Here is a 26,563-nt window from a genome sequence, read left to right as displayed (position 1 = left end):
CTTATAGGGTTGTTGTGAGGGTTAAGAGAGATGATGCCACATAAACTGCATAGTACAGTGCCTGGCAAATACTCACAGTGGCTACCAAGTGATGTCACAGGAAATGGTAGAGTAAGGACCTCACAGAATTGGCCCCTCCACTGAGAGACCTTCTGTAAGCTAGCAAAATCTGTCAGGGTCAACTTGTTCTGAACTCCAGTTGTTAGGGGAATGCTTAATGAGGAAAGAGGCTGCTAGATTTTGACATATATGAAAATCTGTCAGGTCACTGGCTGGCCACTGAGATAACAGAAAAGAGACTTCAGGGACCACATTCAACAAGGAACACAGTCTTTGCAAAATCAGTGTAGAAAAGACAAATGGATAATTGCAGCCCTTAAAAACATTCCCTGATGGGAAGGCAGAATCTGGTTTCCAGAGTTACCACATTGTAATATTCAAAATGTTGTTTTTGACAAAAATTAAAGACATACAAAATGGGAAAGTATGCCCTATTCACAGGGAAAAAGAAGAGATTGACAGAAGCGGTCCCTGAGAAAGGCCAGCTGGAAGCTGGCACCCAGTCACTGAATGTTGGCATCCTGGAATTTAGCATAACTTTTAAAAGAAAATGGGGTTGCTTTTTATTGGAAATGCCATGCTTTCTTTTGGCTTTATATTACATTATGAGTATTATCAATATTTTGCCCTTTTGTTTTAGTGGAAATTACCAGGAGGGGAAAAATGACCAAATTGCACCTGAGAAAAATTAAAATTTTACTCTTATATCTGGCCTTAAAAACACACACTCTCACCATTCCATTGGGTTTTTTAAAAAAAATTTTTATTGGTGTATAGTTGATTTAAAATGTGTTAGTTTCAGGTGTATAGCAAAGTGAATCAGTTTTACATATACATATATCCAGTCTTTTTAAGATTCTTTTCCCATATAGGTCACTATGGTATATTGAGTAGAGCTACCTGTGCTATACAATTGGTCTTTATTAGTTATCTATTTTAAATCCATTGATTTCTTTTTAATGCTCACATAAGTGATTAAATTAGATGACATTTTCTGTATTTTCAGTTAATCACTCGTTAAAGACATATTTGAATTTAACACATTCATTATTCTTGCTTGAGGTACAGTCTATTTGGTATGACAGAAAATAATGCCTTTCTACTATCCTTGGCTACTCAGACACGGTACATTGTTATTTTCTTGCCCTGTAGATGCTACTGGTTTCACATCTAAATAGAAGTTTAGATTGGCTAGGGAACTGGCTGCCAGCACGTTCGGTTAGGAGCCAGAATTCCAAGTTACACCTAGATCGGGTCTAGGTGACCCTCAGGTCTCCATTTGGATCTGGAGCAGCGGCAGTAGCGTTGTACGTCTGAGAGCGCAAATCATTCACAGAGGTCATTCACACAGGTCAGAGCCCTGGGTTGGGACTGAACACAGAAGGATGCAGTGGAGCCAGGAGCAGTCATTCCCTCCGCTTCCTTCTAGAAGAGGAGTGCGCTGATGAGAAAGATGAGCAGGATCTGGATGGCCTCTCTCATGGGGCAGAGGAAGGCTCTGTTGGCTGAGCTTTTGTGGGTTGTGGTTAGTTTGGGGTGGGATGTGTGGAGGCTTGTGGTTGGCTTGGGGACGGTAGTGGTTGGTATGGAGTGGTTTGTGGTTGTTTTCTGTGGGTTTGTGGTTGGTTTCGGGGGGGCCGAGGTTGGTTTGTGGGTTGGGGTCGTTACGACCTGCTTGGTTGAGACATGCTTGATGGTCACAGTCCCTGGGGAAAAAAAAACAAAACAACACTGGCATCAGAACCTCTTTTTGGTGGTGAGTGGGCACTACAGAAGGGAGGCTAATGTGAGAGAATGCTGGGACCGGAGTTCATAGGCACAATTCAATGGCCCTTTCTCAAGGGTTGAGTGTGTGTAGAGGAGAGGGAAGCCAGGGGGTACAGAAGGTCAAGGATCAAAAAATAAACACTCTGACCTTAAGGTCTATGGAAGAAGGACTTTATACTGAACTTATATAACTACCGAATTTATACTGAACTTATATAACTACCAAATTTGCTATTGGGAAAGTAGTCTGCCCTCAAATGTCCTCATGTCCTTAATATTATATTTGATCAATCAGTACAAATGTTTAATTTTTGCTAATTTCAAAGGTTGTAAGAGCTAGACACCATCCAGACCTGAGGATGGCTAACTCTGCTTTCAAGGAAGTGTAAACAAGTCCTGTCCAAACCCATGAATCCGTTTTCGTGGTGTCTGAGGCACTGGTCATTCTCACAGTGATCTGACCACATGTTGGTTCTCTGAGGTTGCCTTGCAAAGAAGCAGAGAAAGCTAGGCCTATATCCCTGGGAGGCTGTCTGCTCCTGGAAAGCTGGAGCTTGGCAATGACACCTCCAATGGTCTGAGTGAACCATGGAAGGGACTATAAAGAAGGAGGAGGGAAATGCCCAGTAATTTGCTCAGACCTTTCTGCATTCTGCCCACCTGGAAGTGCCTTCCAGCTTTGTGGCATTGTCTATCTCATTTAGCATTTCCTCAGGGCAAATGTTTCTCTAGCACACCACTGAGCCAAAAGTCTGAACACAAATGCTTTCTTTTCCTTATTTTTTAAAAATCTTTATTTTATTAGTGTGGCTCTAAGGAGTTCTGGGGGGCTTTCCAGGTGGCTCAGTGATAATCAGCCTGCCAGTTCAGGAGACGCATGAGACATGGGTTCGATCTCTGGGTCAGGAAGATACCCTGGAGTAGGAAATGGCAACCCAGTCCAGTAGTCTTGCCTGAAAAACTCTATGCACAGACGAGCCTGGCGGGCTATAGCCCATAGGGTCACAAAGAGTCGGACACGACTGAGGAACTGAGCACCAAGGGGTCCTGACTAGAAACAAACTTTTTTTTCTTTTCCTTGTATGTATATGAGTGTTCATTTTTAAAATGTCCTGGAAAGAGAATAATATCCCAATCTTTTCACAAAGGGAAGCCACCAAAGAAACAGTTAATGTTTTTGTAAAATAGCTTGATTTGGCATGATCACTTTAACATCTGTTGTGGAAAATAGATATGTCTTTGACCACATTTGCAATGCTTGACTGACAGGAAAATGGGCGGCATACTAGATGTATTTCAGTGTTTGAGGGCTCACGAGGAAGACCTGTTATCTGGGCATTGAGAAAGACTAATGTTTCCTGTTCTTGGCTGAAGCTTGTATTTTAAAACTTAATTAAAAAAAAAAGATTGTATTTATAGTTTAATGTAAGTTCAAGAAAAGTGGAGAGAAGTATAAGATGTGGAATTTGAGCCCTGGTTTTGTCGTTAGTTTCTGTGTAGCCTTTGGCAAGCTACCTGTCTTTTCTGAACCTGTTTCTTGAATTCATTTTAGCTTCCCAGAGAGAGATAAGAGAGAAGGAAGGGGGCAGAGAAAGGAGAGAAAGAGGGCAAGGAGCCTCGTGATGGTTTGAAGTTGAGGACGACAGCCTGGTAAAGGTAAGTGGAAATCCCTGGTTGTGTTGGAGGCCAGAGGCCACCTTGAGAACTAGTGGCATTATTGGTTTTCATTGTTATCAGCCCTTCTTTGTACAAATCCCTCTTCTCTTCCCTTAAACTCTTCAGTAGGGTCTGCTATACCTATGAAGGCTTTGTGCGAGGGGCGATTATTATAGAAATTGAGGAAGGAACATATCCCTGCAGATATGGAAAGAGCTCCTGAGGAAGCTGGAGTCTGGAGCCACAAGTGACCATGAGAATAAAAGGCCCGCTGGAACTGGCTTTCGTTTCCCACAGGGCACAGGGTTGAGCTTATCTTATGAGATCTCAAGGTGCTGACAGACTCAGCTGGTATCTGGGTAATGCACAAGTAGACTCTTTTTTTTTCTAGGGCACCCACAGGATTATTTTCCAGGCTGATGGATTTCACTGCCAGATATGTAAATAGGCTGCAGAGGAACTTACCAACTTGCGGCAGTGTTATGGAATCAAGTTCAGCATTTCTCAGGGAATTGACAGTGTAGATGCTGTGGAGGGCAAATCGAGGAGAGTTAATGGTGAGGAATTCACAAGCTCAGCTCACATGGCTGCCTTCCTAGGGGACCCCAACCTCTTAGTTCCTTTTGTGCTTACATACTTTATAAGCACATCACTTTATTTACATCACTTTGCCAACAAAGGTCCGTCTAGTCAAAGCTATGGTTTTTCCAGTAGTCACATATGGATGTGAGAGTTGGGCCATAAAGAAAGCTGAGCACTGATAAATGGATGCTTTTGAACCATGGTGTTGGAGAAGACTGTTGAGAGTCCCTTGAACAGCAAGGAGATCAAGCCAGTCAATGCTAAATAGGAGATCATCCCTGAATATTCATTGGAGGGACTGGTGCTAAAGGTGAAACTCCAATACTCTGGCCACCTGATGCAAAGAACTGACTCATTGGAAAAGACCCTGATGCTAGGAAAGATTAAGGGCAAGAGGAGAACGGGGTGACAGAGGATGGGATGGTTGGATAGCATTACTGACTCAATGGACATGAGTTTGAGCAAACTCAGGGAGATAGTGAGGGACAGGGAAGCCTGGCATGCTGTAATTCATGGGGTTGCAAAGAGTCATACAGAACTTAGTGACTGAACAATAACTTTATAGCACATCTAGCAGATCGTTCAGTAGTGATCTTCTCTATATTGGCTTGACTAAGAACCTCCATGATCTTACTCCAGACGAGCTCATGTCCACTCCTCTCCCCCATCTACTCCACCACCCTGTACTCCACACAGGCTGGTGTACAGTGCAGTCTTTGTTCAGGCCAGTCTTTCTGCTTGTAATACTAGTCCCAGGCACATCTGCCCACAGACCCAACAGTAGCCTCTATGACATTGCTTTTCCCTGTTGTCATGAACCCAGATAGGTCTGCAGCAGGGAGACTGCACAGCCTAGCTGTGTGCCTCTCCTCACACTGGAGGGCCAGCTCCTAAGGGCCAGTTCTGTCATCGACAATGCCTGACACTTAGCATCATAGGTGGTGCTCCGTGTTTGTTAAATGATCTGTACAGCCTGGTGTGTTGTTCTAATATCAGTGGGTCTGTTATTATATCAGGCTCTTGTCCATGAGATGGTTGGAGAGCATCACCCACTCGATGGACATGAGTTTGAGCAAATTCGGTGAGATAGCGAAGGACAGGGAAGCCTGGTGTGCTGCAGTGCATGGGGTCACAAAGAGTGAGACACGACTTGGTGACTGAACAGCAACAATCTTGTCCAGGCATTAACAGTTAAAGAGAGTGCATTACATGCCAACCCCTATGCTTGATGCTATGGGGACAGTGGTGAACACTGCAAACCTGATTCTTACCCTGGTGGCACTTCGAGTCCCTTCAGAGAGAAAGACTTGAAACAAATAATCGACTGACGAGTAAATTGGTCACCGCTGCGACACGTGTTTGGATGAAGCAGTGGCAGTGATGAGAGTAAGTAAACTGGGAGCGGGACTTGATGTGGGGCTTCGGGGAATGCTTTCTGAGGAAGTGATGGATAAGCTCAGTCATACTGTTGCATAGGCCCTGCCTCCCCAGTCCTCGCTGTAACATTCTGGGCAGGAACCCCCTCCTGTTCCCCTTTGTGCCCTACCCAGCACAGTGGGCTTCCTCTAGCCCTGGTGCTACCTCCCTTCCCTCGTCAGCCTCACTGCACAGCAAGGCATTGTCAGACAATGCTGCATGTGCACTTCGTAAACCATCTATTGTTGCAGGAAGTGTGGAGGACTTTAGGAGGTGAGATGAAAGGAAAGTCATTGCTCTCATTGCTCCTGGCTGGCTTCTAAAAGGCTGCTGTCATTGTGAGGCTGGGTGGTAGCAGCTTCCTTTGGATTCTACCCTTGCAAGTCACTCTGTGGACATAACAGTACCCCATCCAGAGCTCCAGAGACAGCTAGGTTTGACCAGGCCCAGGGTGTGGCAGGAGAGGGTGGAGAAGCCTGATAACATGACCATCATCACTGTCTACAAAGACCTGGACATAGTGGACATGGCCTGATGATCAGACCTGCTCTTTCAGTACAAAAGGGCAGTCTGAAAGTATAAGGACCTCACAACATTTGGTCCTTGATGAGAACCTGAAAACAAATCCCTAACCGGGAGTGAGAGGAATTTTCTCTTAAACTGTAATGCAAGTCCCCGGTGGCCTCACCTCAGAATCTGTGTCCATTTTGCGGGACACTAGGAAGCCAATTTTATTGTACAGTGATCACACGTTCTGCTAGCAAGCCATTTCCAAAATGCATCTATGTTTTAAAAAATGATTCTCTGTGTAGTGGTGAAACTGAGTCCCGCTAAAAGTGAGATCCCCTGCTGAGTTTGTGACTAACCTCTCTATCCAAAACTCTATTCTCTTTCTTATGCCGACACTTCTCCCTATTCCTATTCCCCTTAGGATTGAGGAGTATCAAAGAATAGGGGAGACTAAAACCAAGCAGGACCCTGGAGGCCCACTCTGGTACAAAAACCCCTCCATACTCCCCCATTTCTTGTTTGTTGAAAAAGGCTTTAATTTCCTAGACCCTCCTTGAGTTCCAAAGAGCAGACCCATCAGTTACTAATTAGGGAAGTGAGGAAAGGCAGAAACAAGGGAAAGACAGTCAAGAAACCATACTTCAGTGATAAAACAGAGTCCTAGTTCTCTTCAAGGGATATACATAACAATATCACACATATCTTTGCGTTGTTCTTCAGAAACTAAGACCACCGCCTGCCCAGGTGGAGGACGCCGACTACATGCTGACCACAGGCACACAGACCCCAGACTGTCTGGAATCAGAAGGCTGATGATTAGGACTCCTGAAACATCACTCTGTCACCTCACCACCACTGGTGAATCAGAAGAAAGTCATGCCCCTTGCAAACTTCACCCCAGATATGGCCTTTGAAGGACCTTCCCCTGAGGGCCATCAGACCAGGTCTTTCGTGCCTGAGCCACCCATTTTCCTCCCTCGGTGCCTTCAGTAAACACTATCCTTTCTTTCATCACCACCACCTAGTGTCAGTACATTGGCTGTGTTTTGCAGCAGGCAAGTGGAGGGTTTGGTTCAATAACAGTGGGGGCTAAGAGCACCCGTCCTGCAGGCTCTTGGCTACAGGCAGCTTCTCTGCACCCTCAATTTAGCAAGTCTCCTTCGACTGCACAGGGCTTGGCAGAGAGGGCAGTGCCAAGGTAGCCAGATGATTTCAGGACGAGTGTCTTTATTTTTAACTGTTTGCTACTGCCGCCCCCAACCCTGCCTGGCTCTGGAGTTCTGTCAGCCCCAGACTAATAGGAGTGAATTGGGTGGAAGTAGCAGGGGAATATAGAGAATTTGAAGCAAATTGGGTGCCAAGGACATGGGTTCTTTCTCAATCCAAACTTTAGTCAGGTTCTAGAACCTTCTCCTACCCATCTGTGCACTTCCTTGTAAAATCCAGCTTTAACCAGACTCCTCATAAGTCAATTTAGCAAGAACCTCCCACCCTTGATATCTGATCACCCTTATTATCTGATTGAATTCCTCATCCTCTGCTATCCCCAGGTGATATCTGATCACCTTGGCCTGCCTTCAGCAGGAATCCTATTAGGTCAGTTTAGCCAGGGTCCCTCTTACAGGTTTTGATGTTTCCTCTTACTGATTTTCCATCCACTCACCCCCTACCCTGTTTCTTGGCTATAAACTCACACTTGCCCATGTTGTATTCAGAACTGAGACTGGTTCTATACTGAGTTCTCTTTTCTCTTATTGCAATAGTCCCAAATAAAATCTGTGTTTATCCATTCATTCATTCATTCATTTTGCTTTAACTACTCTCCAGCTCTGGGTTTGTCTTTAACACCAATTTTTTTCTGTTTGTTGAGCATACCTTGTGTGTTTGTGTCTGTGTGTGTGTGTATGTGTGATGTATAAACTTTTGCAGATAAAACGTAGGACAAAGAATGGTGAGGCAGAAAAGGAGTGCAGCTACTGAATTCTTCACATCATATCTGGATTGTATTTTGAATCCTCCAAGGTCAGTATAAAACTGTACAAACCCAGTATGAAATTGTAAAAGCCCCAGAGCAAATCATTTATGGATCATTTCTTACTTTATCTTGACTGCAGTTATGTCCGTGGAATTAGGAGACATCCATTTTGCCTTGAAGAGCGTGCTGAAATTACCCTTCAAGTAGTACCCAGCTCTGCCGTCACAATGGTTGCTGGGGTTTTCCCAGGAGCCAATGACTGAGTTGTTCTGGTCCCGTGCTTCCAAGACCACAGAGATAATACCATGGCTCACTTGAGTTGACACTAGAAGGAATTAAGCAAACAGTCAGCTGTCTGTGCAGTGACATGAGAGATGGGGTCATAAAATCAAAATTAAATATGAAAAAAGAAAGTTACAATTAGTATGTAAATAAAGTATGGTCCCATTTTAATCAAATATAAAATAAGTTGAAAAAAATCAGGAAGGAAGTACATCAATACTAGCTATGAGGATTTCCTGATTGTGCAATTATAGATGATTTTTATTTTCTTCCTAGTTCTTTTTTTGTGTTTTCCAAGTTTTCTACAGGAAAAGGTAGACAAAAGAAGACCTGTGCTCTGGTCCTGGCTTTGCTACATGCCAGGGATGAGATCCTGGCTGACTTTTAACCTCTTGAGTCCTGTTCCTATCTGCGAGATGAGAGTTCTGTCCTTTGTGGGTGGGTGGGTGGCATGATAGTGAAGTGGGGGGATTGAAGCTGTAGATGTATCTGAAAAGCTCAAGTGGGCCTCCTGGGAAGTGCTTCAGGAAATAAGGGTCTGTTACTGCCTAGTCAAACAAAATCTATTTGCTGGCTCCAGAAATGCTGATGTTCTTGGTCTCTGCTGTGGAGGGTGAGGGAAGGGAGGTGGGGCTCTGAGACCCAGAGGCCCTAATCCAAGCACCTAATATCAAATAACCACTTAGGGTTCCCTGTTCCCCTCTACTCAGTGAATCTTACCTATTGACTTAGCCCAGCGTGTGCCCACAGTGGCGTGGGCTACTGATACTTGTGAATTCCACATGCTATTTTCAGCATTCCAAAGTGTATTAGGGAGGGAATTTCAAGAGAATATTTCAGTTTGTCCATTTCCTCCCTTAGAAGATCCTTTCTGAACAAGTTTCTCAATCCTAAGGGTATTATTCTCTAGGGCCCTCCCAACCACCCCAAATTCCTCAACAGCCTCTCCTTTACAAAATAAAGAAAACTGACCATGTAGCATGATAAGAGCAGACAGTCCTGGATCTGAATCCTAGCCCTAGCATTTAGGACCAAGTCACTTCACCTCTGATCCTTGGTTTCTTTTCTGTCCATCATTCACTCCACAAATATTTATGCTTTGCATTAGGCTTGGTTCTAGGTATGAGGACAATGACATTATCTTTCATTGCATGGAGATCATGATACTTTATCTTGAAAGGTTCTTGGGATAGTGAAGAGAGGAATGTAAAAACTTTAGTACTTGTGGGTGTTGGATAAGTTGTCATCGTTATTCTTAGCACGAAACAGTTCTCTGTTCTGTTTGTTTTTGCCAGTTAAGGTTGCTGAGCCAGATCCCCTGGCCCTGACTTGCTCAGCTAGAATCTGATATTTGTCCTTAATACCTATGCATGGTGGTGGGGTGGATGCTAATGAGCAACAGTGTCATCCAGTCATCATCAAGCCTGTCTTGGTCCTGTTGTGGAGGGTGAGGGAAGGGAGGGGGGCTCTGAGCTTGCCTTTGCCCTTCTGCTTTCTCTTTCTCTCTGGCTTATATCCTCCTTTCATCCCTCCTAGTTATCTGTAGTATTTAGATTCCTGACCTCCATGGCCCCCTCCCTTCAGACTGCCACCTGAGGACCCACACCTGTCCAAAGTCTTCAAAGTGCTTTTCTTTCTAGACCCTCTAAACATTTTTGGTTTTGTATTTCTGCTTCTGTTCTGTTGTTCCCAACACCCAGCACACGGCTCTCGTGACTGTCGTAACCCCACTCACTCTGCGGATTGTACCCCTCCTCTAGGATAGCGAAGCTTCCTCTATTCTGCAGACGCACCTGGCTTGCCGGCCGCTCACCCTTGTTCATATCTGGTGCCTGTCTGGAATCTTCCTTCTCGTCTCACATCTCACCCCCAACTTACTCTCCAAGATCCTGCTCTCTTTTCCTCTGACTCCTGAATCATGTACGCTTTTAACTATAGAGTTGAGGACTTAATTACGTTCTGGCTTGTACTGTAACTCTAGTTTCCCCACTGGATCTGGGCAATCCAGTGCTGGGTACCTGGAAAGCACGAAGTAGCTGCTCATTGATTTTTAAAAAGTTGTGCATTACCTCTTGCACAGTACCTTAAAGCTGAAGGTTCAGGAAAAAAGGCAAGCAAGTTAAATTTCTCTTGCCTGTCAAAGTGAAAACAGAGGCAGATGCTTACCCCGCACATTATAATGTATTATAAATGCGACTGCCTTACGAACTTCTTTGACTGATATTAAGGCAGACCCAGGGATCCTATTCTATGATGTTGCATGAGTTGCAACTGTACCTTGAAACCTGCCAAACCATTTATACATGTCTCACCGATGTTAACACAAACCCTGAAATTAAAAAAAAAAATCAATATTAAAATAAGGAGAAGCAGTTGGCCTGTGTGGACATTTACTTGGTCTTCCCAAAAGTCCTGGGAATCCCAGGGAGGTCCTGTAATGACACAAGGAAATCATGGAGCCTGTTGTGTAATTCCAGGTGTGGAATCTGATACATCACATATCCAAGGGCATAGGATCTTGACTCTCAACTTAAATCATTCCTACAGTGAGTCAGTTTATCACAAAGCTTTAGCACATTTCTGTACTGAGAGGAAATCAGATGAAGTTTAGAGACATGCATGACGCATAGCAGATGTTCAATGAGTCTTAGTTTCTGCTTCTGGTACCTGATGCCTCGGTAAATGTCATGTCCATCTCATCTGGCACGTTCCCTTATGGGTCGTCTTATGGATTGTCTTATGGTTCTTCTTTCTCCTGTGTTCCTACTTTCAGAAGATTTCTCTGCTACCACCACCTCTAACTGCCCCACCCACACCCTTTGCATCTTCACAAGACAGGTTTCTTTCTCTTCCATTTCAACAGCAAAATTCCTCACCTCATGTGTTTGTTATCTTAAGTCAGACATCTGAGATCTCTGACTACCCAGATCCTTCCCTGTATGCAAGCTCTCACTCTTCCCTGTACACAAGCCCACACCTCCTGGGCCTCATCTTGAATCACAAGATCATCCTCCCTGCCTTGGTTAGAACAAGATCCTCTGCCTGAGGGAGTCAGACATAGGGAGCCTTGCCACAGCCGAGGCACTTAGTGACAGTCCCCAAGGTGAAAAAAAACAAAACAAAACAGGAAAAAGGACTAGCCAGAATGAGTGTGTGGGGGCAGGCGACAGTCATTCTCCTGCTCAAGCCTGGAATCTGTGGACTGTGGGTGTGGGGACCACTCCAGTGTTCTCTGCAAGATTTGGTGAGAGTTCTAACAGAGGCAGGGTAACATGGTAGATGAGGAGGCAGACTCTGAAGCTGGACAGCCTGACTGGACAAAGCTGGACAACTCGTGGCTATTCTTTAGGTTCATATATTAGCGGTACACTCTACTAGTGACCTTGGGTAAAACTTTAACTCCCCTGGGTCTCAGTTCTCATCTGTAAAATGCAGGTGATACTAGCGTTTCCCCTTAGATCAGTACTCAGAACACATGGCGGATTCATTTTGATATTTGGCAAAACTAATACAATTATATAAAGTTAAAAAAAAAAAAAGAACACAGGAAGATGTCTCAGCTCTCACTCCTGTAATTGAGAGCTTTACAGTGTTGTGATTAAGAGAAGGGTCTCTGAAGCTAGAAAGCTCAAGTTCAGATCCCAGGTCCATCATTTAAGTGGCTCTGTGACCTGAGCGATTCCCTGGCATCTCCGCCTGTTTTCTCATTTACAAACAGGGAATGACAACAGCATCTACCCAGCAGGTCGTCGTGAGGGCTAAATGTATTGGTACACGTAAACAACCATATTAAATTTATTGTTATTATGAACGTTGTATTAGAGAGCACTTGCCTTGACTTGTAGGTCTGACTGATCCCCAAAGGGATGTTTATATAATAGTTCTAGGCACATCAAGGAAAAGCACTGGATTAAGAATGAAAAGACTAAGATTCAAGAGGCACTTATGCCACTTACTAGCTGTGAGACCCTGAGCAAGTCATCTAACTTCTCTCAGCTTCAGACTCCTCATTTACCGGGTGGGGCGGTAACGCTTTCCCTGTCTAACTCACTGGATGTTCTGCCCATAGACTGAATGTGAACAGTGTTTTCTGGAGTTGCACAGTATACGATCATCCATGGTGGCATCGTTTTATCAAGTGGATGGGAAAAGACTACAAACTGAGGTGCAATTATTGCTTCTTAAAATAATAAAAATGCCTCCCCACTCCCAAATACAGACAGTTTAAGACCACTTTAAGTGAGAGAACTTGCCACAGTTGTGCTCTTGCTGTGACTCGCTTAACCTGAGTGTTGGGGCATCCTGACTCTCGTGGCTCAGTTTCACAGAGGGGGCGTGCAGGACGCGTCCCATCCAATCTACCCATTCCCACATTCTCATTCTCCCTTCTTCTGCAGTCGACGTCCCAACCAGGTCAAAGACACACGCTGTGTGTGTCATTGAGAGCAGGGATGGAGGGGTATGTCCTGCAATTCTGGCTTGATCTCCCTTCAGAGAACAAAGGAAAGCAGAGAGAACGGCTTCTACTTACCTGTGTAGAGTGTGTTGCTCTTATAGACATCTGGGCTGATGTGGATTAGTGAGGATTTCTTGGTGGTGACTGACAAGAACGGCTTGCAATTGGTAGTGGAATTTGTACAGCTGGCAGGAGAACACAGAAGCCAGAGGCACAGAAGCAATCCCAGGGGCAGAAACAGGGGCCTCAGGATTGCCATGGTTTCAGTCTGCTTGCAAACTGCTGAGCCTGGAACTGGGTAAAAGCGACAACTCACCTGTTTATATGCTCTGGGGCTGGATCTTCCGGGCAATGTCATACATGCAAATGTCCTGCCCGCTCCTCCCTTGGGCTTCTGGAATTTGGCCCAAGATATCACCACGAACGAATCTCTCCTAGTTTCTGTGACCCTTTACCAGTTCCAGTTTCACTCAAGAAAGGGAATGTACTGATCATGGTTTATTTTGCATCTCATTCACTTCAGCCTCTGATATGTGAAGGAAGCTATGGGAAGGAGTTAATACTGGCAAAGTGAGATTCGGAGTTGAGTAATCATAACCTACCTGGCCCGTGTAGAAACTACATTCTTCTCTGTGTAGGAAACTCAGGCATTAAAGCACTTTTTTTTTTTTAATAGAATATTACATACCCTTTCCAATACTCCTTAATCGAACACATCTTCCTGTCCCAGTTCATTTTGTAACTATCACAGAACTGGAAAGCCTGTACTTATGGATTTATATTTGTTTCTTTGGAAAGAAACAGCTTTCTCCTACCTAACACTTTCCTCTATAACACAAGGAAACTACTGAAGAAAATCGGAAAATGTGTTTTTTCATATTTCTTCTCTGATTTTAATTCACTCACTGAAGGAGAGAAGAGGAAAGATGTATTCTATTGTGTGAGTAGAAGGAAAACAAAAAACGTAGACTTCAGTCAAAAAGATATTTATACATGTTTCTTCGAGAGACGCACTTACAAAATGGTGGAGCAAGGACCTCTGAAAAACCCCCTCCTCTAGAAAAGTGATAAGCAAAAACAAAGTCAACTTTTTCAGGACTCTAGAAATCACCAAAACTTGCAGCAATTCGAGGAGCATTTGTCTAAGAAAAAATGGCTAAATCTCATTAAGCACAGTGAGCATCATGACATTTTAACTTGTTCCCATCCCTGTTCCCATCCCTCTCACCCCACCTCTTTAGGTAGCCTTAGAAACCAACAACCTTGCAACCGTGATAGTCATGAAGACCAGCAAATTAGCGGTCAAGAGGGAGGGGAAAGAATGGTTTGGAGTGCTCCAAAAAGCTTCATTTTCAGAGAGTTGTCACTATGTGACCTATTTGTAAATTGTCTGTAAAGATGAATTCTCAGAGCTTTCAGAACTTTCTCTGTGCAAACAACATTATTGTTAGGATATTTGTTGAAAATAGTCAGTGAAAAGTTTTTTTTTAAGAAATTAATAATTATTATTAATACAATTTAATTATGATGCTATGAATTTTTAAAGTATTTTATGACTTCCCAGGCATTTTCTATGTGTCACTTTATTCTCATCAAAGAGTGATGAGTAAATGATGTTCCTGTATATTTACTAAGCAATATAATCAAGTTGCAAAAACATTTTCTGAAACCCAATCTGACCATCTTTCAGCTATATTGCTGTTAACATAAATTTTGGTGTTTTGTGCATATGTTAAGAAGATCATTGCTTGTATTTGGAACTTCATTTATTTAAATCAGATATTTCTATATTCTCTTTAACATAGACTTTACCCAAGTATTACAGAGTTTCCAAAATGGTGAACATCAGTCTGAACTAAACCTGGAAATGTCCTTTGTTCTGTGCACTGTTTATTATTTTTAAAATAAGGAACAAAATCTAGATTCCTAGTTTCTTTTGAAAAGAGGGAATATTGAGCAAAAACGTTTCATTAAATACTGCTAAAGAGTTGCTGTCCCCTTGACACAAGATATTCTATTTTCAGTAACCCAGTAAACTCAGTAAAATCCTTTGTGTCTTCCTGACACAGTGTTATATGCAGAACTAAGAACAAAATATGTTGACACTATATTACCAATTTTTTTTTTTATGAGCTCAGTTTTCTCTTTTGTGTTATGAGTCCTGACTACTTTAGGCTATTGATTTGTGACCTTTATTGAGCCACTTAATTCCTACTTTTATGGGCTTTCCAGGCGGCACAGTGGTGAAGAATCTGCCTGCCAATGTGGAGACACGAGTTCAACCCCTGGGTCAGAAAGATCCCCTGGGAAAGGAAATGGCAACCCAGTCCAGTATTCCTGCCTGGAAAATTCCATGGATAGAGGAGTCTGGTGGGCTACAGTCCCTGGGGTCACAAAGAGTTGGACACAACTGGGTGACGTGCACGACAGTGCCTACTTTTGGGTTATTTACTCTGAGTTCTTATTTAAAATTCTTTATCATTGGAAAGTTTTTTTAACATTGCAGCTGCCTGAGGCAGTGGTTGCAACTAACAAGGAGCTGAGCAAAAATGTAAAAGAAAAAACTGGAGAATGAGGTTTTGACTAGGGGCCTTGGCAAGCTCTGACAAATCCCTGGGAATCTGAAAGTCCACCTGCATGAACAGAGCTATGCACAGGCCCAGAAAAGATCTGAGAAAGCCCTTATCTCATCTGTGGCTGACCTTGAGGGTCTACACGAGAGAAGAATGCAGCTAAGGCAGAGTTGTAAAATGCTCATTCGACCAGTGAACTCATGCCTTAAAATGCACACAGAGGAAGCTAAGAGGAAGCTGCCAAAGGCTGAGAGACTTATTGGTTCAAGATGTTTAGGAAATCTCTGTCTATTCATTAACTGACTTCTAAGCTAACTGAGGGCTTCCGCTGTGGCTCAGTAATAAAGAATCTGCCTGCAAAGTAGGACACCCAGTTTTGATCCCTGGGTTGGGAAAATTCCCTGGAGAAGGAAATGACAACTCACTCCAGTATTCTTGCCTGTGAAATCCCATGGATAGAGGAACCTGGTGGGATACAGTCTATGGGGTTGCAAAGAGTTGGATTTATCAACTAAACAACAACCAGCTAACTGAGCAGAGACTTCAGTGGCCACACATAATAAGGAATATTGACTTTGCAGAATGAATTTAGAAAAGTTGCTTAACAGACAGCAGCAGCAACAACAAATAATAACCAACAGGAACTACAACAAATCCTAGGAAGGAGGGGAATTGGGTGTACAGAATGGTCAATGGTCACATTATATTTTTTTAAATGTTCAATTTTCAACAAAAAATTATGAAACATACAAATGAACAAAAATATGTTCTGTTTATAGAAAAAAAAATCCAAGCCAATAGAAACCATCCTTGAAGAAGTCCAGATGTTGGATTTACTAGACAGAAATATTAATTCAATTATTGTAAATATGTTCAAAGAACTAACAGAAGCCATGTTTAAAGAATAAAAGAAAAGTGTAAGAATGATGTCTCAACAAAAAAGGAATATTAATAAAGAGATAGAAATGATAAAAAGAACCAAACAGAAAATTTGTAGTTGAAAAGTAAAACTGAAAGGAAAAATTCACTAGAAGGACTTAAGAACAGATTTTAACTGGCAGAAGAAAGTATCAATAAACTTGAAGATATTCAGTAAAGATATTCAATACATTTAAGAAAAGAAATGCAAGATTATATACTGAAAACTACAACAAGGAACTCATAAAAGCCAAAATGATCTTGAAACAATAACAACAATAATGTTGGAGAACTCACACTTAGCAATTTCAAAACTATGAAGGTATTGTAATCAAGACAGTGTGGAAAGATGGTGGAGTAGAAGGACTCCACTTCTACTCACCTCCTCTCATGGGCACACAGAACTGCAACTATTTGTACAGCAACTATTGATGAGAAAGGCTGGTTTCTACCAGAAAAGATCTACAAGTAAAGACATAGAGAAGGAACCACAAGGGGACAAGTAAGAGGTGAGGAGTTGTCGAGACCCATACCCCCTGAGAAAATAGTGACAATTCTGGAGGTTCTCCACAAGGAATAAGGGATCTGAGCCCCACATCAAGCTCACCAGCCTGGGGGTCTTGAACTGGAAAAACAAGCCCTTAGAAGGTTTGGCTTTGAAGGCCAGCAGAGCTTACTTTTGGGAGACCTACAGGGCTGGGGAAAATAGAGAATCCACTCTTAAAGCATGCATACAAAATCTCACATGCTCCAGGACCCAGGGCAGAAGCAGTAATGGGAAAGGAACCTGGATCAGACCCACCTGCTGATCTTGGAGAGTCTCCTGCAGAGGCAAGAGGAAACTGGGGCTCATCCCAGGGATATAAACACTGGCAGCAGCCATTCCTGGGAGCTCGATCTGCCACAGGACACTGGTGCTGCAAGTCTCGTGTTTTTTATCCTTCCCCTAGCTTATTAGTGCCAGGACTCAGCCCTACCCACCAGGCTTTTGACGCCAATAATGGGACACCTCAGGCCAAGCAACTACCCGGGGTGGGGCACAGCACCAGCTACCAGCAGACAGGCTGCCTTAATACCCCCAGAGCCCAGAGCCGCTACTGGACAAGGCCCTTCCACTAGAAGGCCCAGGACTTGTCCCCACACTCCGGTGTACAGGCACTAGACCTGAAACCCCCAGAGATCCCAGGGTCCAAGGGAGGACCCAAATCAATAAAATCAGATAAAAAGCAGAAGTTAAACCAACACCACAGAAATACAACGGTGCCTAAGAGACTACTAAAATAACTATAATAAAATGGACTACCTAGAAGCAATAGGCAAGTTCCTAGAAACGTGCAATCTCCCAAGCCTGAACCAAGATGAAACAGGAAATATGAACAGACCAATTACAGGTAGTGATATTGAATCAGTAATAAAATAAAACTTCCAACAAACTAAAGTCCAGGACTAGATAGGTTCACAGGTGAATTCTACCAAACATTTAGAAAAGACTTACTTATCCTTCTTAAACTATTCCAAAAAATTTCAAGACAACTGCACTGAACTCATTCAACAAAGCCAGCATCACCTTGATACTGAAACCTGATAAAGATATCACAGAAAAAGAAAATTATAGGCAAATATCATGGATGAGAGCTTCCCAGGTGGTGCTAGCGGTAAAGAACATGCCTGCCAATGCAGGAGATATAAGAGAGGTGGTTTGATCCCTGGGTTGGGAAGATCCCCTGGGGAAGGGCATGGGAACCCACTCCAGTATTCTTGCCTGGAGAATCCCATGGACAGAAGAGGCTGGCGGGCTATGGTCCACACGGTCACAAAGACAAGTGACTTAGCACACACACACACATCATGGATGATCATAGACACAAAAATCCTCAACAAAATATTAGGAAATCAAATCATTACATTAACAATATTAAAAGGATCATACACCTTGGTCAAGTGGGATTTATCCCAGGGAGGCAAGAATAATTTAATATCTGCACATCAGTCAATGTGATACACCACATTAAAAATTTAAAGAATAGGGGCTGGTGGCTCAGCAGTAAGGAATCTGCCTGCCAATGCATGAGACATGGGTTTGATCCCTGGTCTGGGAAGATCTTACATGCTGCCGAGCAGCTAAGCCTGTGTGCCACAACTATTGAACCTGTGCCGTAGAGCCCAGGAGCCACAACTGCTAAGCCCTCACACCACAGCTACTGAAGCCCACGTGCCCTAGAGCCCATGCTCCACAGCAGGAGAAGCCACCACAATGAGAAGCTTGTGTTCTGCAACTTGAGAGTAGCCCCCGCTCACTCTAACTAGAGAAAAGCCCATGCGGCAGTGAAGACCCTGCATAGCCAGTAAATAAATGAATTTCAAAAAGACTTTAAAAGGTCCATCAGCAGATGAATGGATAAGAAAGCTGTGGTACATATACACGATGGAGTATTATTCAGCCATTAAAAAGAATACATTTGAATCAGCTCCAATGAGGTGGATGAAACTGGAGCCTATTTTACAGAGTGAAGTAAGCCAGAAAGAAAAACACCAATACAGTATACTAATGCATATATATGGAATTTAGAAAGATGGTAACAATAACCCTGTATGCGAGACAGCAAAAGAGACACAGATGGATAGAACAGTCTTTTGGACTCTGTGGGAGAGGGAGAGGGTGGGATGATTTGGGAGAATGGCATTGAAATATGTATGATATCATATATGAAATGAGTCGCCAGTCCAGGTTCAATGCAGGATACAGGAAGCTTGGGGCTGGTGCACTGGGATGACCCAGAGGGATGGTACGGGGAGGGAGGGGGGAGGGGGGTTCAGGATGGGGATCATGTGTACACCTGTGGCGGATTCATGTTGATGTGTGGCAAAGCCAATACAATACTGTAAAGTAATTAGCCTCCAATTAAAATAAATAAATTTAAATTAAAAATAATAATAAAAAATAAAATTAAATTAAAAGAATAAAAGGTCAGAGAATAAAAATCATATAATCATCTCAATAGATACAGAAAAAGATTTGGACAAACTTCAACATTCAATTAATCTATGACTTTTGGTCAATTAATCTATGACTTTTGGCCAATTAATCTATGACAAAGTAGGCAATAATATACAATGGGAAAGGATAGGCTCTTCAATAAGTGGTGCTGGAAAAAATCAGCTACATGTAAAATAATGAGATTGGGATATTTTCTCATGCTGTATATGACCATAAACTCAAAATAGATTAAAGACCACAGTGTAAACCTGGAAAAGTCCTAGAAGAAAACATAGGCAAAACACTCTTTGACATAAATTATAGCAATATTTTTTGGAATCTTTCTTTTAAGGAAAAGGAAACAAACCAAAATGTACACACACACAAAACATACATGCATAACTGCCTATTACTCCAACATAAAAGGGAATACAATTCTGTCATTTGCAACAATATGTATGGACCTAGAGATTATTATATTTAGTGAAATAAGTCATACAGAGAAAGACAAAGACTGTATGTTGTCATTTATATGTGGAATCTGAACTATAAAACAAATGAACACAAATAATAAAACGAAACACACCTATAGATACAGAGAATAAACTAGTCATTATCAGTAAAGAGATCCATAGAGATAGAAAGTGGTTGTTAGGGGCCTGGCAGACAAGGAGAATGGAGAATGACTGCTAGTTGGTTTGGGGTTTCTCTTTGGGGTGATGGAAATGTTCTGGGATTAGATAATGGGGATAGTCTCAAAATCTTGTGAATATACTAAAAAACCACTGAATTGAATTCTTTGGTATCTGAATTATGTATCAGTAAACTCTTTTCTTTACATACTATTCTGTGTAGGCAAGTTGGGGCAGTAGAAAGAATGAGACTGAACTTTATTTTTTATTTATTCATCTTTTTAACAAGAGAAAAGTATACAAATTTATATGTTTGAAGTGACATGGGAGCCATCACAAAGAAATGAAGACATGAAGAAATGAGTAAACCCAAGTGATTTTTTTCAACTATATTGAGATATAATTGACATATAACATTGGGCAAGTGTAAAGTGTACAACAGGTACTTCCTTGGTGGCTCAGTGGATAGGAATCTGCCTGCCAGTGCACGGGATGCAGGTTTGTTCTCTGGTGCCGGAAGATTCCACCTGTCACAGAGCATCTAAGCCCATGGGCCACGACTACTGAACCTGTGTGCTCCAATGACTGAAGCCCACGCTCAGCAACTAGAGGGGCCTCTGCAATTAGAAGCCTGAGCACCGTAATGAAGAGCCAGCCGCCCCTCTTGCTGCAACTAGAGAAAGCCCATGTAAAAGCCACAAAGACCCAGAGCAGCCAAAAATAAATAAATATTTTAAAAATTAAGTGTACAGAATACTGATAACACTTTTATCTTGCTCTATGACTACTACCGCAGTGTTAGCTAACACCTCCGGTAATGGGGAGATTAAAAAAATAATAATTTTATTCATTTTGCAGTTCGGCTGCGGCGGGTCTTCGTTGTGCACAGGGGCTTACTCTAGCTGTGGTGTGTGGTTCAGTGTGGTGGCTTCTCATGTGGAGCACAGGCCCTAGGACACGCGGCCTTCAGTAGTTGCGGCATGTGGGCTCAGCAGTTAACGGCTCCCAGGCTCTACGGCACAAGCTCAACAGTTGTGGCCCGTGGACTTGGTTGCTCCGCGGCACGTGGGATCCTCCTGGACCAGGGCTCAAACCTCTGTCTTGTGCTCTTGCACTTGGCAGGTGGAGTCTTCGCCATGAGCCACCAGGGAAGTCTGGGAGATGTTGACTAAGGGTATAAACATGAGTGTTTTTATGGAAAGACTGAAAAGTCGTGGAAAGGTGTCATAGGAAAAAGGTGAGCAAGTGTAGTAAACGGGAAGGGGAGAGATGTGATTAGCAAGGCCAGTTCATTCAGATTCCACTCAAGACAGAACGTTAGTGTTAGGAGAATTTTAACCTATGTGAACTTTAGTCTCCACTGCTGAAAATTGCGGAGAAGGCAATGGCACCCCACTCCAGTTCTCTTGCCTGGAAAATCCCATGGACAGAGGAGCCTGGTAGGCTGCAGTCCATGGGGTCGCTAAGAGTCAGACGCGACTGAGTGACTTCACTTTCACTTTTCACTTTCATGCATTGGAGAAGGAAATGGCAACCCACTCCAGTGTTCTTGCCTGGAGAATCCCAGGGACAGGGGAGCCTCGTGGGCTGCCGTCTATGGGGTCGCACAGAGTCGGACATGACTGAAGCGACTTAGCAGCAGCAGCAGTGGTCAGTTACTCAGAAGATGTATACTACCCCTCTCATTCCCTGAAGCTGACACATTTTCAGAGAGATGACAAACTATTGTACCCGACATTAAGAATTTTCAAGCGGAACTGGCCCTAATCATTTTAATCAAGCTCCCTCATTTTAGATTAAACTTGCCTGAAGCTATAGACTTGGAGGCAAAGCTGGGCCTAGAACACCATCCCACCCACCGCTGCCAGCTCCTGCGGGGTGTTTGTGCACTGTACTCTTCTGCTGCCTAGTTAGTACCTGCTTATTCCGACTTGGCATTTAAGATTCAGATGGGACAAAGTCAAGGTATAGTATGTTTTAATTTAATGTGATTCAGATGGGACAGATGGGTATAGTATGTTTTAATTTTAATTTTAGTGTGCCAGGTGTGTGCATCCAGGACTCTTGCTCAGTCTGTTTTCATTTTATAGAATTTGGAGAGAAGTTTACTATTGCAATAGTTCATTATTCTATCTTTGCTCGAGACTTTTTATTGGTCACATCTGTGGCTTTAATCCTGAACTGTGTGTCCAGAGAACAGTTGGAATGGCACAGGAATTTGGCCACATGGCCTCATTTGCAAAGTTCTGCTGCTGGGATTAGGGTTGGGGGTATCAAATAAACTGCTCAAGGTCACACAGCTTTTGGGAAACGTGATCCCTGTCTTACACTCAGTTGTTGCCAAATTCCAGGCTGATGACAGTCTCGATCAACACACGCTTGTCAAAAGAATGAGAGAAATTGAGAGTAAAATGATGAGACTTTAAAAAGAGAACACAAAAATTTATTTACAGGCCTGCTTTTTAATTCTAATTTTATAGCATTTTGACATTTTATAATTAAAATGTCCTTTTAAAAATGAAAGTATGGTCCTTGTAGATTACAGATAGTAGATCCCTCTCCCACTCATCTGTTTACTTTTTAAAATGTTTTTATTTGGCAAAATGAGAAAAAATTGGTCCTCTCTGGAAAAATTAGCATTCTATCTAGGTCCATGGAATCCAAAAGCTGGATACCAGGGGTCTATGAAGACTTTGCATCATAACTTCCCAAAATGCTTTGTGTTACTGTGGCAAGGAGCCAAGATTGCTGGCATTTAAGTAGGAGTCGGAAAATTGTCTCAGGGTGTGTTCAAAGATCTCTTTCTCATTGAGAGGGAGGCTGAAACTTTTAAGTTCCTCCTTCCAACATTAGAGTCCATAGCTCCCCCCAATTGAAAATTGATTTCATTCATTTTTTTTTTAGGCAGAAATAAAAGCATTGAGGGCACTTCGTGGTCTGCGTTGGTGGGTGAAGGACTGAAATGAGACAAGAATAGAACTCTGCGCTCCCTACTCCCCAACCCCCAGCAGAAAAGGAACTCGAAACTGCACCCCCAACAGGAGGAGGAGGAAGCTTTGGACATCCTTTTCATGTGACCGGCTAGCAGGGCTTTGAAACCATGCCCCACAGCTTTAACAGAAACTGGTGACTATCAGAAATTCTTGAGCTTATCTTACAGAACAGCAGGTAAGGGAAAAGCTTCTTAAAACTTCCTTCTGCTTATAGCCTGCCCTACTTGAGCAAGCGCAAGCTTGCCTTTAATCACTTCGTTGCCGATTGCGTGTCCTCATAGGTTCACGTAGCCTAGGAATTTGGAATCAGCTCTTGCCCAGTTTGAACCAGCTGAGACTATTTGGGATCATTGACTCTAAAACTGGACCTGAGTAGAACACTGATTACCTGACCTTTTCCCTGCCTCCACTCATCTTTCTGAATGCCTAAGACCACTCTGCTTCTTTAACCCGTGAATATTTCAAGCCCCTTGACTTTGACAAGGCAGATCTTGGAGTTCTTCTCCCATCTTCTCATTTGGCTGCTTCATGAATAAGCCATTTCTCTGTTGCAAACCTCATCATCTCAGCATTTACCTTGCTGAGCATCATATAAAGGAACCTGGTTTGGTAACTGGTTTCTCCTTTGAGAGGCAAGAACTCTGCCTGAAAGGAGGTGCATTGCAAGGTGCTTGGGGAGAGTTTAGCAAGCCCTGGTCAATTACCTCTGGAAAAAGTTGGCTCTCTGTTATTTTCTGTTATTTTTGTTGTTTAGTTGCTAAGTCATGTCTGACTCTTTTGACCCCATGGACTGTAGCCCGCCAGGCTCCTCTGTCCGTAGGATTCCCCAGGCAAGAATACTCGAGTGGGTTGCCATTTCCTTCTCTAGGGGATCTTCCTGACCCAAAGGAATCAAACCCTTGTCTTCTGCATTTCAGGTGGATTCTTTACCACTGAGCCACCAGGGAAGCCCTTAATTTCCGTTAATTAGACTTTAACATTACTTTGGAGGATGAAGCACTTATCAAGAAATTCAAATGCTTGTTGCTACTATTTAACTGGACGGCTCAATAGTGAAAAGATATAGGATGGTGTCATCAGTGAGGCCTGCCTGGGAACTCCCAGGAGGAGCCGTGGTTCGGTGTGGGTCTAATGCGAAAGTGGTGGAGACAACTCTCCAGAGGTAAAATCAAAGAAAGAGGCCGCATATGAGAATCCCTGACAGCCTGTTCCTCAAAGTGTATTGATTTTCTAGGGACTTCCCTGGTGGTCCACGGGTTAAGAATCTGTCTTTCAATGCAGGGGATGAGGGTTCGATCCCTGGTCTGGGAACTAAGATCCCACATGCCTTGGGGCAACTAAGCCCTCGCACTACTGAGCCCACATGCCATGACTAGAGAAGCCTACGTGCTTCAACAAAGACCCAGCACAGTCCAAAAAAAAAAAAAAACAAAAACAAAAACAAAACCAGAAAATAGGTATATTGATTTTCTAAAATCCTACTTTATTCATGTGGGTTTAAGGTAGCTAACAGAAATACAAGATTTAAAAAGCAGAAAGTTAAGGATATAAAGATAATAAGAGTAGAAGGAATAAGATGATTACGAGGAAGGTGAGGCTCATTATTCAGAAATGCTGGGTGACTGTCTCTCTGAGTTTGGTACTGTTTAGGGCACTGAGGAAATAAGACAAACCCTACTCCAGTAGAGTTTATGATGTGTTCATGTAATGTACAACAACCCTATTGAAATGCAGACCTGAATCCAGCCCATACCTTTCCCTTTTCAATATAATTTCATTAGTTGAGTCCCAGGGACATCCTTTAATTCATTTAATTCTCTTAGACACTACTGACTTTTGCTATTAATTGTGAACTATGATTTTTTTCCCCCTTTTGTACTGATTTGATACAATGTGGAAACATTTTAAATATCATTACTGCATAATGTAGCTTCTTATCTTTCCTAAAAACAAAACAAATAACAGTATCTATTTTCCTGATAACATATAGGCTCTATTTCTAGCCTTGTGTACAAATACATTTTTGTCACATGCAACTTGTTGTTGATAAAATAATTTCAGATTATTTGTAGCACTGTTTCCTGAAACTTTGAGAATCATCAACTGAAGAAGTTAAAGTCTTATTCGAACATATCTTTCAATTAAGAATGACCAATTCAAAGATGCTTTGTTAAAAATAACATACAGGTAGGTTGATTCCTCCAGTTCCATTCTTCTTTCTCAAGATCGCTTTGTACGAGACAGCAAAAGAGACACTGATGTATAGAACAGTCTTATGGACTCTGTGAGAGAGGGAGAGGGTGGGAAGATTTGGGAGAATGGCATTGAAACATGTAAAATATCATGTATGAAACGAGTTGCCAGTCCAGGTTCGATGCACGATACTGGATGCTTGGGGCTGGTGCACTGGGACGACCCAGAGGGATGGAATGGGGAGGGAGGAGGGAGGACGGTTCAGGATGGGGAACACATGTGTACCTGTGGTGGATTCATTTTGATATTTGGCAAAACTAATACAATTATGTAAAGTTTAAAAATAAAATAAAATTAAATAAAAAAAAATAACATACAGGGCTTCCCTGGTTGTCCAGTGGTTAAGAATCTGTCTTGCAATGCAAGGGATACCAGTTCAGTTCCTGGCCTGGGAAAATCCTGCATGCCGCAGGCAACTGAGCTGATGAGCTGCAATGACAGCCTGTTCGCCTAGAGCCTGTGCTCTGCAATGAGAAGCCACCACAATGAGAAGCCTGCATGCCACAACTAGAGGTGAGCCCCCGCTCTCTGCAACTAGAGAAAGCCTGTGTATAGCAACGAAGACCCAACACAAACAATAAAATAAAGAAAGAAATATTAAAAAATAAAAGTAACATATATGTTTAAACTTTTAAACATATAGATTTTTAAATAAAATCTATTTAAAAGTTTTTATTGGAGTGTGGTTGACTTACAATGTTGTTTAGTTTCAAGTTATATAGCATTGTGGTTGTTGTATATATAGGCTTTCCTGGTGGCTCAGATGGTAAAGAATCTGCCTGCAATGCAGAAGACCTGGGTTCAATCCCTAGATCGGGAAGACCCCCTGGAGAAGGGAATGCCAATGTTCTTGCCTTGAGAATTCCATGGATAGAGGAGCCTGGCAGGCTGCAGTCCATGGGGTCACAGAGTCAGGCATGGCTGAGCGACTTATACACACACACACACACACATATAATTCTTTCCCCACAAAAGTTATTACAAAATATTGAGTAGGGTTTCCCATGCTATACAGCAGGTCCTTGTTGGTTATCTATTTTATATATGGTAGTGAAAGTCACTTAGTTGTGTCCAACTCTTTTGTGACCCCCAAGGAGTACAGCCTCCCAGGCTCCTCTGTTCATGGAATTTCCCAGGCAAGAATACTGGAGTGGGTAGCCGTTCCCTTCTCCAGGGATCTTCCCAAACCAGGGATTAAACCCAGGTCTCTCACACTGCAGGCAGATTCTTTACTGTCTGAGCCACCAGAGAAACCCACATATGGAAGTGAAAGTGTTAGTTGCTCAGTTGTGTCCAACTCTTTGCAATCCCATGAACTGTAGCCCACCGGCTCCTCTGTTCATGGGATTCTCCAGCCAAGAGTACTGAGTGGGTAAACATTCCCTTCTCCAGGGTATCTTCCTGACCCAGAGATTGAACCCTGGTCTCCTGCATCACAGGCAGCTTCTTTACCATCTGAGCCACCAGGGAAGCCCATATATAGTAGTATGTATATGTTAATCCCAAGCTCCTG

General features: G+C 42.8%; 1 protein-coding gene and 1 long non-coding RNA gene across 2 annotated transcripts in view; one reads left to right on the top strand and one right to left on the bottom strand.

Annotated features, from left to right (window-relative positions):
- LOC123329822 overlaps nucleotides 1-25,108 on the top strand; it is a 32,542-nt gene extending 7,434 nt beyond the window's left edge. Inside the window, exons 2-3 of the long non-coding RNA XR_006545413.2 lie at nucleotides 3,380-3,483; nucleotides 22,709-25,108. This is a non-coding gene — a long non-coding RNA (uncharacterized LOC123329822). The remainder of the gene's footprint in view (nucleotides 1-3,379; nucleotides 3,484-22,708) is intronic.
- LOC102399599 (placenta-expressed transcript 1 protein) lies at nucleotides 995-12,963 on the bottom strand. Its single transcript, XM_006065232.4, has 4 exons — nucleotides 12,780-12,963; nucleotides 8,090-8,291; nucleotides 3,949-4,010; nucleotides 995-1,766 (listed from the first exon to the last, which is right to left on the bottom strand). The coding sequence occupies exons 1-4, from the start codon at nucleotides 12,961-12,963 to the stop codon at nucleotides 1,486-1,488; spliced, it is 729 nt and encodes a 242-aa protein (XP_006065294.2). The 3' UTR covers nucleotides 995-1,485.
- Nucleotides 25,109-26,563: the final 1,455 nt, after the last annotated feature.

The sequence above is a fragment of the Bubalus bubalis genome, chromosome 16, assembly GCF_019923935.1.
Source record: "Bubalus bubalis isolate 160015118507 breed Murrah chromosome 16, NDDB_SH_1, whole genome shotgun sequence".
NCBI classification, from domain to species: domain Eukaryota; kingdom Metazoa; phylum Chordata; class Mammalia; order Artiodactyla; family Bovidae; genus Bubalus; species Bubalus bubalis.
Note: the sequence above shows the minus strand (reverse complement) of the source record. Positions and strands in the feature narration are given on the sequence as shown.